This window comes from Crocodylus porosus, unplaced genomic scaffold, assembly GCF_001723895.1.
Source record: "Crocodylus porosus isolate Cpor-Errol unplaced genomic scaffold, CroPor_comp1, whole genome shotgun sequence".
NCBI classification, from domain to species: Eukaryota; Metazoa; Chordata; order Crocodylia; family Crocodylidae; genus Crocodylus; species Crocodylus porosus.
In genome coordinates, this window is record NW_017728918.1 from 5,801,533 (window position 1) to 5,815,097 (window position 13,565).

At 52.5% G+C, this 13,565-nt stretch overlaps 1 protein-coding gene across 2 annotated transcripts in view; it reads right to left on the reverse strand.

Moving 5' to 3' along the window:
• Positions 1–13,559, reverse strand: part of TRAM2 (translocation associated membrane protein 2) — a 45,007-nt gene extending 31,448 nt beyond the window's left edge. The window contains exons 1-2 of one of the 2 annotated variants that reach the window (XM_019537178.1): positions 13,424–13,559; positions 11,702–11,749 (exon numbers count right to left, since the gene is read on the reverse strand). In XM_019537178.1, the coding sequence (XP_019392723.1) occupies positions 11,702–11,749; positions 13,424–13,543 (168 nt within the window). In that variant the 5' untranslated portion in view covers positions 13,544–13,559. The remainder of the gene's footprint in view (positions 1–11,701; positions 11,750–13,423) is intronic. The other variant, XM_019537179.1, reaches the window with a different exon arrangement.
• Positions 13,560–13,565: the final 6 nt, after the last annotated feature.

Below are 13,565 nucleotides of genomic sequence, written 5' to 3' on the forward strand. Positions count from 1 at the left end.
TTCCCCCGAGCACCGCCAGGAGTGACCAGGAATAACGGTCACAAGCTGGCAGAGGGGAGATTCAGACTAGATATCAGGAGGCTTGACGTCACTGTCAGGGCGGCTAGGGTCTGGAACCAACTTCCAAGCAAAGCGGTGCTGGCTTCTACCCTGGGGGTCCTCAAGAGGAGACTGGATGACCACCTTGCCGGGGTTGTTTGACCCCAGTACTCTTTCCTGCCATGGCAGAGGGTCGGACTCCACGATCTGCTCAGGTCCCTTCCGACCCTACTAACTATGAAACTATGAAATTCATTGCCTGAATGGAGTTGCTGCTCTCCACTTCATCTTCAGCCAGGGAAGGATGAAGAAAACCAAGGTGGTCTGTGACAACAGTGCAGAGGAAAGGTCTGCGATAGCATGTCAAGAGTTGGTACCAATATCTAATCCTTGCCCTATGGTGGGGATTGAAGTTCAGTCACATTCTGAAAATTTCTACATCAAAATGATTATAGCCAACAGACAAGTAATATTAGCACCTGAAGGGGTAACAGACCAACTGATTCGCACAGATGGACACACAGCAATCACTCCCATTTTATAGGTGTGGAAACTGAGGCACAAAAGTAAAGGGACTTGTCCAAGGTCACACAGCAAGTCAGCAGCAGCACCGGGAAGAGAATTCAGATCCCCCAATTTCCAGATGCCGTTTGCTTCTTTGGATCATCTCACAGGACTGCACAATAGGGATCAGACTCCAGTTCCTGATCCTGGGTTGTGGAAACGCTCCTGGCCCTAAAGCAACTAAACTGACCACTGAAGCATTTGCAGCCATGCATCCTCCATAGCGTCCTACCTCAGTACCCCAAGGCCTGGCTGAGTCCACCGTGATTTTAGCAGCCACTCTCTAGTGAAGTGATCAAGCCAGTGCTTTCTGCCACCTGCAAGTTTAGCTCCAAGCTCTCAAATGGACCAAAACACCGGCTATTCTTTGCTTTGGCCATGTGGGATACCAGCAACTACCAGCATCCACGACTGAACGAAAGAGAAAGACATGGGGCAGCCAGAATGATCCAGTTTTAAAATGCTGCAAGTCTCCCAGGCTGCCAAGGTCTGAAATGCAACGCTGCATGCTGCTGGGAATCCCAGTGCCCCTGTGCGACATAGCACCAGCTTCCCGGATGGAGGCCTCATGAGAGCTATGACATTACTGCTGTCACTGGTCCCCCCAACAGGGCTTGTCCTGGACCTTGCACTGGTCCTTTTCGTTGGCTGTATGTGGAAGTCGAATCCACCCTCCCTCAGCTTCCCCTAGCCAGTTCCACAGGGGAATGAAAGCACAAAGGCAGCTTTTGAAGAGGCCAATGCAGAGACTGCGAAATCTCCTTTCACGCTGCATTATCACTTCCACAGGCATAAAACCATGTTGCATCGTGCTGCCTACAGCCGACACCCCTTGGTCTTCCTTTCTCCCTAGGGAAAAGCCCAGAGACCTGCAACGACCCACAGGCCTGCTGACCCAGAGAGTTTCCACACTACCAGTCCAGCCGAGCTGACCCTCTCCAAGCAGAGGTGATCCACTATGCTGCACTGTGAGATGATCTGGTGCCTGGAAGCTAGGGGATCTGAATGCTCTTCCGAACACTGCTACTGACTTGCTGTGTGACCTTGGACAGGTCCCTTCACTTTCATGCCTCAGTTTCCCCACCTATAAAATGGGAGCGATTGCTGCGTGGTCCAACTCTGCACTTATGCTGCACTTTGCTGGATCACGCCAGGTTCCTTCTGCAAATGATAGATGGGTTATCTGGCCATCTGGGATTTGGACTTGGACCCAGGACCAGGGCCCAAGTTCAAATCCCAAGCCTCGTCTCTCCATCCCAAGAGTGCAGGGAGTAGAAGCAGCTCCCCCTGAAACTCAGCCAGGTGCTGCTCTTATGGTACCTGCCCTGTGCAGATCATTCAAGCCCCTGGAGCTTCCCACCTTGACCTACATCACTAGCACAACAGCTGCGGCGAGCAAAAGAAACTGGATCAACTCTCCATGTTCTCCCAGACCTGGAAAGCACCCAGATTAATAGCACTGGAGCCTTGTAGAACCAGTGTCGTTCTTTAAAACACAAATTTTCAAGATCTCTTTGTTTCATGGGCACAACCATCCCTCCAGTCTGACCTCCTGCACAACACAGGCTGCAATCCTTTTGTTTCCTGGACAGAGCCCACAGACCGTGGCTGAGCTGGGGTGTCTCCATCCAGAAGGGCATCCAGCTTTGACTTCCAAGATCGGGGCCCCATCAGGCCATGCAACCTTACGGTCAGCTGCCACAGGGCTTGCAGTCTGAGCTGGGGGAAGATGCTACGGGGGCTGCAACAAGCAAGCAGAAGAAGAGTCCGTGCAATGGGTTAAGAGACTGGCAACATGCACAGATAGCAGGTTCGAGGGATGTCCTGGTGTCCCCATGCTACCACATACATAGTAAAGCCAACTCAGCTCAGTCACGTTGTCCACAGATGCGGTTACATCATCTCTCTCGGCACCTTTATTTCCTCTCATTTTGCAGACGGCGATTTCCCTGGCTCACAGAGCCATGCCAAGGACCAGTGCTGGCACAGCATCATCAAGCGTCTCATGTAAGGGTTAACTGGAAAGGGAATCTGCCACAGAAGGAGTGTCTTGCAGATTATTTGGCTCACACACTGACTGGAGAGGCCTTATTTTTCAATAAGATCTTGAAGTACCAAAGAGTACCAGCATCACAGGGGAGCTAAAAAAAAAAACCCAAGCCAGGAGATGGTGCCCAGGACACCAAGCTGTGATCCCATCTCCTGGGTAGCTAAGAAGCCTCATACTTTATTGTACCCAGCACTTCCCACCCTGACCCACTTGCTCCTCTTGTTCAACCACCACGTCCTCTCTTTAAAAGCTGGGTTTTTCAATGAAGGGAGATGCCTAAACTCTACCATGATCCAAACCATGCCAAAAATGTAAAGCCTGCCAACACATCTCCACCACTCCCACAATAATGACACCCCACAACAGAACCATCACCTTTCCTGGATCTCACACCTGCACCTCCAGAAATGTTATACATCTCATCCAGTGCACTAAATGCCCTGATGGAAAACACATAGGAGAAACCAAGCAACTGCACACCAGGATAAATGCACACTGGAGATCCATCAAGACAAAAATATCCAATTACCTGCGCGTGCACACTTCTCAGAAGACAACCACTCTCTCTCCAATTGCTCAGCTCTAATCCTCAAAGGGGATTTACAAAACGCCTTTCGTAGATGAGCCTACGGGCTTCACTTCATAAATGTACTGGATACAAAAAAAAACAAAACCAGACACTCAAGATAGACATTGGATTTATGGCACATTATAACCTGCCTGCCATTTGGTAACCCCAGGTAACCTCCCCACATCTTACCAGCTACTTTCTATCATCAAATCACCATTCCCCCTTACCCCTGTCACCTACCTGTCTCACAACTATTATCTCTCCTCTCCTCTGATCCTCACTGCCATGCATCTGCATTTTGCATATTGGCTTCTACTCCATTCAGGAGAACACCAGCAGACTCTCCCCAGGCCTGAAGAAGGGTGTTTGTGCCTGAAAGCTTGCAAAGAACAATTTTTTCCCCCCATGATTTAGTTGGTCTAATGAAAGATATCACATTTACCTAAAGAACCTTGCCCCTAATGTCTACCAAGCACTGATGGAGACTCAGGGAGAGGTTTTCAAAAGGCATCTAAGGATTTGTCTGCACAGCAGAGGTGCTGAGGAAGAAGAGAGGGCTTGAATGGGAAGTGCAAAAAGCTGTTCTCTGTTAAGGGATGTAGGTTGTAGCTGTGATGGTCTAAGGACATAGGCAGACAAGATTCTTTGGGTAAATCTGATATCTTTTATTAAACCAACCTTTCTCGCCCCCCATACACACCCTCGCTCTGTACTCACAGGGCTCTGGCATTTAATCCACATCCAAATCAGATGAAATTGTGGGTTTTAATGTGAATAACTAAGCAGAGAATAAATGTGCAAAACAGAGCAACTCCACTATATCCAACCTGGGTGATGCCTTCAAGGACTTAGTCACATAAGGACTTAGTCACATAGTTTCTAGGGTCGGAAGGGACCTGAGCAGATCGTGGAGTCTGACCCCCTGCCATGGCAGGAAAGAGTACTGGGGTCAAACGACCCCAGCAAGATGTTCATCTAACCTCCTCTTAAAGCCCCCCAGGGTAGGAGCCTGCACCACTTCTCTTGGAAGCTGGTCCCAGACCCTAGCCACCCTGACCGTGAAGTAGCGCCTCCTGATATCTAACCTAAACCTACCCTCTGCCAGCTTGTGACCGTTATTCTTGGTCACTCCTGGCAGTGCTTGGGGGAACAGTGACTCCCCCAATGCCTGCTGATCCCCCCTGACTAGTTTATAAGAAGCCTCAAGCTTTGACTGTGAACCGAGGCAACAACTATCATATAATCTAAGGTTGTGCAGCACCAGGCATCACAGGCCCCCAACAAGCCATTCAGCCTCAACAGGCTACCCCACAAGCAGCAATGACCATCTCGGAAAATCCAAATGCTACCTTTGCTCTTGCCAGTGAACAAAAGTCATCAGCCTCTGCATCCCCAAGAGGTGCTGGGTGTGAGCAAACGAGCTGGCATCTCATCTCCCAGATGCCTTCGCCTTCCTCCCTCTGCAGAGCTGTGCAGCAGCTCCGTGGATGGGCCCCTTGCCAGCCTCTCCTGCTGCCCGCATAAACACGCTGGCACCAGCTGGGGTCTGGAATCTGTCGAGTGTCCTGCCAGCTGGCAACATGGCGACTGGTCAGATTAGGGGGATGAGTAATGAGCAAGGGGGCGGAGGAGGCAGCAGCGCCTGCCCTTTGCAAGGGGAAGCTGTTGGCAACACAAAATGCCCCAAATACCCTGCAATCGTCAGGCCCTCGGACTCTCCTCCAGCCACCAGCCAGCTGGGTTTGCAATTCAGTGCTTCATCCTGGCCTGGGCTCCATCCCCCCGCCCACTCTGCTGGACTTTGGGTTAGACAGCAAACACACTCCTGAAAGTCAATCCTCCAAGCTTCCAGACCAGGGACACCAATACCCAACCCCAGCATTAGGCAGACACATGCCGGAGCTAGTCACTTGTTTGTATTTAGCCCAACCCGAAATGACCCCCTAAAATAGCCTTCCGCCCCCATGCACCGTCCCAGTGAAGGGTGCAACGCAGCAAAACCTTGTGAGGCTGTCAGAGCAGCAGTTTTCAGCAGAGCTTTGGGGAAAAGTCTAGGCCAAAGAGGAAAAAGAAACCAGCATGCAAAGGGGTATTGTCAGCGCCTGCAAGTACACAGCTGCCAAAGTCAGGCACTGTATCAGACTTGCCCTATATGTCCTGGGGAAGTCCACAGAAGCAGGGATAAAAATCTAAAGAACATCACACTACTAGGACTAGGGCCAACCCTCCATGAGTATTTGAAGGTGGGTGGCCACTGCACATCAATTATCTTCCAGCTGGATAGACAGGGGCCTCCACATAATTGCTAGGGTGGGAGTCTTCTGCCCTGTATACTGTAGATCAGAAAGCCATTTTTCCCCCTTCTAGAAGGGAACCTAGATCAGCAGTTCCCAAAGCATGGGCTGCAAAACCATGGTCAGTGGCCTGTGGATTAGTGAGGGCATCTTCTTTTTCCCCCAATTATAAGTGTGATGGTTAAGGGTGCAGGAAGGGCTCCCCCACAAACCAACCAGGGCCCCAACACTTTGGGAGCCACTGATCTAAATCCCATGCAACCCCTATACCAAAGCATGCACGACCCTTGTTCCCAGCATTATTAGGTTATTGCAGCTGCAATTTTCATATTCCAGGGTTTTTTTATTCTAAATACCTGTATTAGACATGCTTGAGTATGCGCCACCTTTGCTGCGAGGTGTGTGTGGGGGCATGGAAATCAGGTTCCTTTAAACTAAGCACACCCCCCACCCCCAAAAAAACACTCGTGAAAATACTGACTTGCCAAAAGGAAGTGAAAGTAAAACTCTTCCAGCCATGCCAGTCAGATCATCCATTGGAAGAAGAAACCTCATTAACCCCAAGTACCTTCCAGATGCAAAACACATACATGTTGGACTCTGAAATCTGGAAGCCGAGACCCCAAGGATTAAATAAGCAGCAGCCTGCTTTAAAATGATTTCTGAACTATTTGATGGAATCAATACAGAAATATAAGATCATTAAAAATCCTCTCCCATTCACCCAGGGCAATTCCCATCGCATTAAGCAATGCATCCTACTTGCATCTAGATCTGTAACAAGCTGCAGAGTCTCAGTCAAGCCACTGACCTCTCCCTGCCTCAGTTTCCGCACCCGTCCCTCACGGAGAACTCTCATGCACCCAGAAGGGTTAGCAAGAGACTTCATTTGTTTATACCTGTGAAGTGTTTTTAGGGCAGCCTCCATATAAAGCTCATTAAGGGGCCAGGCACCTGGAGAATGAAGTCTGAAAACAGCACAGTTCACTGTTTGGTAGGGATGTTTCAATGCTGAGAACCAGATAAAAGCACCACCGTGCAGTAGTGTTACCACCAGGTCCTCCAGGCTGGCTGGGGAGTGTCCCTACAACCCAGATGTGCTTCTGGCTCTGACTAAACTAAAACTCCCCAATGCTTTCAGGGCAGAGGGAGGCGAGAAGCTGTTTCCAAATTTAGCAAGGCCACACCACCAAAAGCATCATGGAGACAAGAGGTAAGTGCACTGCAAGAACCAGAGCACCTCTGCTGCTTGCGATCCACAAGATTTTAAACACCAGATCACAGAATTCGTTATCCTCCCCATTTCCAGCTGTGCAAGGCAGCAGAGAGAGCACTAGGTTGGGACTCAGGACTTGCCAAAGACCCGAACTGTGTTTCTGACCCTTCTGCTAGGTGACTTTAGCCAACTGCCTTCCCCTTGCTGTGCCTCAGTTGCCGCCTCTGTAGAATGGGGATAATGATACCCACTTCTCAAGAGGAATGCAGCTAGGAGATGCTAAAGACAGAAATCTGGGGAGCAGGTGGGCCAGCAAGGCAATAGCAAGTGGCAGCAGAAGTTGCTCACGTCATAGCACCTGGCATCACACACCTGGCCAGGTGCAGTCCACAGCAAGTTGGGCCAGTCCTTCCAGACATGCATTCATTGCTACAGCATCGTTAAGAAGATTCAATGACTAAGGAGCAATCTGGGACTGGAGCAAGGAGTTTCGAGGGCTGTTCCCTGTTGGAAACGGAAGCAATTCTCTGCCACTGCTTTGATCTACATCCAGAGCGAGCCCTCCCTAGTGCCCGCTTGGCCCAGCTACCTCCCGCGGGGTCCTGGCAGGTCTGCAGGAGTGAACTCGCGTGCTGAGAATCCCACGCCGCTTCCTGCCTCCCACAAACGCCGGGATGCAACTGGGATGGCACCGAACATCTCAACCTCAAACATGCTTTTGTCCCATGAAAGGCACGAGCCTTACAATTTTCAGATGATGGGTTCAGGAGGGAAGAAACACGGTTCATTTTGCTACTATTGCGCTGGGCAATGAGCTGAGGCACGGACCCAAAACAGGATTCTGGTGCCTACAAGGCACCAAAGGCAGAGACCAGCCACTTGCCCCTGATGCCAGAAATGCTGCCCAACTGCCTAGATGCTGAATGCTGGTGTTTTCGCTTTGGTACCGCATGCCCTGCCACTGTATGTGCCCAGTACTGCCACCATCTTGCCCGATATGAGGAGCTCTGGACTGGTCTCCCACCCAAGGACATTCAAGTGAGGCCTCCCCACCTCTAAGTCCCTGGAGGGGACTCGTTCATTAGGCAGGCTCAGACCACACCTAATGAATACAGCCAGTATTGCGTTCAGCCCAAGGCATAGCAGCCACTTCCATTCAACAATGCAACTGTGGTGGTGGGAACTAAGAGGCCTTCAAAAATAGACTAGTGGTTAGAGCGCTCACCCGGAAAGTAGGAGACCTAAGTTGTAGGCCCTCCTCGTCTCCCACTTCCCGGAAAAGTGACCCGACGCCCAGGCTACAGGCCGGGTTGGGTTGGGCTGGGGGCTCCTGTCCACCCTTCTTGTGTAGCCATGAATGCCAGATTCACAGGATTACAGAAAGAATAAGCATGAGGGAGCCTGCCTCTATTCCCCTGTGATGAGGACACTTCCCCTGGGAGAAAGCAGATCTGGGTTCTGGCCCCTGCCCCAGGGACTATTAAAGATGACTGGGATAAGGTGCACCGGCAGCCCCCAGGCACAGAGACTACCTGGGACAGCAGTGTCCCTGTGGCCCAGTGTAAGAGAAAGGGTTAAACCCTATTAACATATTCCCAGCCTTCTGGGAAATGCGGGGAGCCCTGAGAAATCCTTCCTGACCGGAAACGGTCTATTGTGAGGCTGGGCTCCGACGTTTCCTCCAGAGCCTCTCCACAAGGAAGTCCGTAGGGATAGCAGGACTTTGGCCGCGCAGAGACCCGAGACACCCCATGGGGAGCCCAGCTCCACCCACAGGGGCAAAGGCAAGCTCTGCACACCGTGCTCCAGGATCTCAGCCACAAACCACCCCAGCCCAACCTGTCTGCATGGCTCTCCCTATGCTGCAAGAAGGGTGTTTGTCCCTAAAGGCTTGCAAAGAACAATTTTTTCCAACTATTTAGTCAGTCTGATAAAAAGAGATCCCATTTACTCAAAGAACCCTATCTGCCTACGGCTCTGGATAAGGCATTAAAGGTCCTGTAGCCCGGGTACACCCCTCCCAGGGGAAGAGACTGCCTTGGGCAAACAGCCTCTAGCCCAGGAGTTCTCAACCTTTTTCAACACAAGGCACCCCTTGTTAGACTCAAGGCACTCCTCAAAAAATGCCATCTCTTAGCTTTCATTCATTTCTTAAGTACAGAAACATGAGAGAGTCATTCTTCTGGAGCAAAGAATTCAGCCTACACCAGGTCGAGTGGTTTTGGTATGCTGGGTTCCTATTTGAAATCCCTAGGTTTCTCTTGTGAATCATATGCAGGTGTCTGCATGTCTAATACTGCTAATAACAGTGCAGCATACCCCAACACCCTTAAAAGGATCTTGTACCGCTCTGGCTGAGAATCACTGCTCTAGACAAACGGATGCAGGGCGGATCTTGGAAGCACTAGGGAGGAATGAGTGGCAGGAGATGGCAAGAGCCTCTGCGCAAGAGTGCAAGCAGAGGTACCACCTGGGTTATGGGTCCTGGTTATGAAAGAGGGCGAGGGTATCGCCAACAGTGACCAAGAACTGGGGGCCAAGGAGAGTTCGGGAAAAGGCTGGACAGACACAGGTCGGGGATGATCTAGGCATAGCAATGCTTATGCTCTACTACGGGTATTTCCCATGCTTCTGGGCTTTGCTGGTTGCTATGAGGCTAGGAAGGAATTTTTCCCCCTCCTGCTACCACCTATATTGGGGTGGGGGAGGATAGTTTCACCATCGTCAGAAGCATTGGGTGTTGCAGCCAAGGCTGGGGTGCACCAATGCACCTGCTAGAACTTAAGCCAGAGTTTCCTGACTACGAGGATCTTGCCCTGTCATGCAGGGTCAAACTGACTGCCATATGTTGGGTCAGGAAGGAATTTTACCCTATAGTCAGATTAGTATGAACTTGGGGACAGGAGGGTTGCCTTCCTGTGTAGCAAGGGGTATGGCCCTCTTCCTTGGATCTCTCAAGAATATTTTAGTGACCGTTGCAGCATCAGGATGTTGGCCACCGTGGTCCCCCCGTTTTTTTCTGTGGCTGGTTAGGGTGTTATGCCTTGTGGTTGTATTAGGGCTGACTACGTAGTTTCACTAATAGGGCAGACAATGGATTTTTATAGGATGGTTTGGATAGGGATGATGCTGTCTCAGGGAGTGGGTTAGACTAGATGACCTCTGGAGGTCCCTTCCAGCCTTACTTTTCTATGAATTTTGCAAATCCAGCCTTACAAGGGGCAAAATGATCAAAAGCCCCATCTACATGGGGCCCCAACTATATGGAAACCTTACCATGCCCTCAACTGTACTCCGCTGCTCCCCGAGCGCTGCCTCTCAAAAACTGAAGCAGTGTAAACACGTCCAGGCCACACAGCGAGCTGGATGCTCCTGATTTGAGATGCGGGGTGGAAAACACCGCTTCCAGGAACGATAATTATGCCTCAGGCATGGCTTTAGGAGCTGGCATCATGCTGGTGCTTCGGAGCATTTTATCCCAAGGTCTGGCTGGGAACTACATCCCATTCTTACCCACCCTGTCACCAGCAGCCACAGTGGGAGGTTTGAATAAAACTAGAACTGTAGGCTGTACTACAACTGTCGATCAGTCATCTTCCGACTGCGCTAAAGCTTCAAGAAGCCTGACTGAGCTTATTCAGCACGTGGCTCGGAGGCTAAAGACGGCAGAAACAAGGCCTGGTCAGGACATGCTCACTGTCAGCAAGAGAAAAAGGTCAAGGGTTTTGAAACAGCCCTCTAAGCGGTGCATTCACAGGCCAGGACAACCCATCCGGCTCAGGGTAATAAAGGGATGTCTGCATCCAGACCACTTCACTAGAGCCTGAGCTGGCACGCAGCATGGAGGCAGCTATCCCAACAAACTGCAACCCAATACTCAAAGCCACCCCCCAGCTCCCCATTGCAACAACGGTATCGGTAAAAGCACCGGCGCACACCTCTGCATTCCCAGACAGCAGCACCGTCGTCTGAAAAGTCCCTGATGTTATTTTCTATTCCCCCCCCGCCCTTCCCCCGAAGTGCAACTAAGAAACTTGCAGCCGGCATGCCCGACTTAGCAGCATTTGCATGTGGTTTTGGAATTTATGCCCCAGCCAGCTGGCCTTTCTGGCTCCGAGTTTGAATGTTTTTTTTTTCTCCTTTCCCCCTTAAAAGACATTACGGTTTTCTGTGCACTGGAAACTACTTGTTCATTCAGGGCACTGCGATGAAAGGGAGGGGAAAAAATTGGTGGGGGGGTGTTAAGGAAGTGGATTTTCTTCTCCTCCCATTTGCTAGAAGAGACTCCCCCCCTCTACCCTCCAGTCTCAATTTGCTTTTGAAACGTGGCACTGAGCTGGGAAGGGAGGGCAGGAGGCGAGGGGGGGGAACCGTCTCCGTCAGACACATTCACACTCAGTTGAGACACTGACCACAGACTTGCGCAGCTCCACGTATGGAGCAAGCCTGAAGGGCTAAGTTGTTTGGCAGGAACCGCCAAGCACCCGCCCTCATCTCCTCCCCTCCGAGGGGAGAAAGAGGAAAGCTGGAAGGAGAGGGAAGCGCCACATTCCTGACATTTCTCTGCCAAGCGCCAGGGCTGCAAGGAGCCTGCTCTCCCCGAGTCCCTGCTCCTCTCCAGGGTGCCCGCGGGCCTGCAGGGCCCTCAGACGGATAAAACGGGGGAAGAGGCTGACAAAGGGCCCTGCAGAGACCGGACAGACTTCCAGGGAGAGATGAAGGGCAGTGCCCTTCATCTCCCATCCCTGGGAAGGAACTTCCCTCCCGTCCCCGGCATAGGGATGGGAGGGAAGTCATGAGGCTCCTTCTTTGGGCAGAGTGACTGGACAGTGCCCATCTCCTCCTGGGCATGGGTGGCCGTGGGCTTGCATGGAGCTTCTTTGACCGGTCTTGTTTTAGTCGGAGCACCTTGGGCTCACAGGACACCTCTCGAGACAGAGCAAGCCATGGCTTTGGCCCAGCTCTACCTCCAGGGTTGGGAGGACAGGAAGATGGCAGGAGCAGTGTGGCCCGGTCTGAAAGGAAAAGCAGCACAGAAAGCTTCTGGTCTCCAAGACTTGTCTCCCTCCACACCTTCTTCAGAGAAAAGGGACAGAGCTGGGGGAATGGGAAACAGGAGGAGGGGAACGGAGAAGGGGCTACTCCATACCTGCATCCCTTCCTGTCCACACCACCCCATGCAAGCAAAGCAACTTTTTTCTTTAAGTAACTCCCAGCTAGGGAAAGCTTAAAAAAACAAACAAACCCAAACCCCGTGTTTTCCCTGGATTCACGCATTCCCATGCACTTTGCCATCCAAGCACAGCCAGGCAAACCCGGCAGTAACACAGGAGGAACCCCGAAAGCACGAAGCCAGGTACACAAGCACGGCAGCCACGGGTCCACTGCGCATCCGGGGTGAAGAGCAGGCTGCATTTCTTAAAAATCCTTTCAGATTGGACCACTGAAGAGATCAGTGGTCACCTAGATAAGGGACCCCCCCTCCCCCAAACACACATCTCCCCTCCACCACAAAAGATGTTCTGAGCAAGTTTCTCTTCCCAGCACAGTGCATTAAGCCGCCCCTCCGTACCACACCTAGGAGAGGAAAGGAAACCATGTGGAAAGGGACTCAAGTAAAATCTCGTGCACCCTTCTGCTGGTTTGAATTTGGGAAGGGCAGCAAGGCCATCACTCCCAGCCGTCCTGAGAAGCACCAGGGGGTCTTTAACGACCCAGAGGAGCCCAGATCTCCGTTATGTCCCCAGTTCAAACTGAATCAAATAACACCTCTCTCCCCATTCAAGCAGTCCCCTGCTCTGGACTTGGCTAGCACCCAGCCCTCTCCCACTGGGGCTGGTCCAGCACCTGACTCCCCATCGCCGCCTAGGTGCTGCGTGGAAGTCCCCCACCCCTCCTGCCAAGGAAGGGCTGTGCCTGGAGCAATAAGATTGCAGCCTGGCTGCAGGCACCCTGCAACCACACAGGATGGGAAATGGCATGGGGTTTTCCCCATGAAAATCTCAGAAGCTGTCCCTGCACAGCCACGCACGCAGCCACCGGAGGAGGCTGAGGCAGGACTTGGGGGGGTCACACCGATGCTACCAGCATCACACCGATGCTACCAGCTCCTGCCCTTTGCAGACTCTTTGGGGGAAGGCACCGTCTTTCTGCTCTTGCCTTTGCCCAGCGCCTAGCACCGCGGGGTGCTGCTCCAGGACTGGGTGCGACAGTAAGGAACAATATCTTTTCAGGCACCCTCTTGCCCCCGGCCTGAAAACAAGCCCTGCCACCACACTTAGCGCAGGAAAAGCAGTGCCCTGCCAGCAAAAAGCCCTGGGGGGAGACGAGGGTCACCACCCCCGCCCCCAAAAGCACAGGCGGCAGGATGCCATCTCCCTCCTCGGGAGGGACAAGACGGCACGCAGTCGCGGCCGAGACCCCACGCCTAGGACTAGGGGTCCCATAGAGCCAGCCACCCCCTCATGGCAGCAAAGTGACCCCGGACGTAGCCCGGGAGCCCTGTCACCACCTCCTCCGCAGCCAGCAAAGGGGGCAGCGTGCTGGGCGCTGGCCTGGGTCGCAGAGGCAGAGGGGAGAAGGCTCCCCTCAAGGAGGGGCAGGAAGGGGAGCTCCTGAGGCAGAGCGGCACGCACAGGGGCAGCAGCGGAGGGTGCGGGACGGCCCAGGGGCGCGGGGGCAGCTCCCACCTCGAACATGAGCGCGACGAGGACGCAGAGCACCAGGAAGAAGCCGATGTCCGCGTGGTTGTGGAGCAGGAACTCCTGGCTGAAGAGCGGGTGGCTCTTGGCCCGGCGGCGGAACCCCATGGCCGGCGGCGGCAGCAGCCCG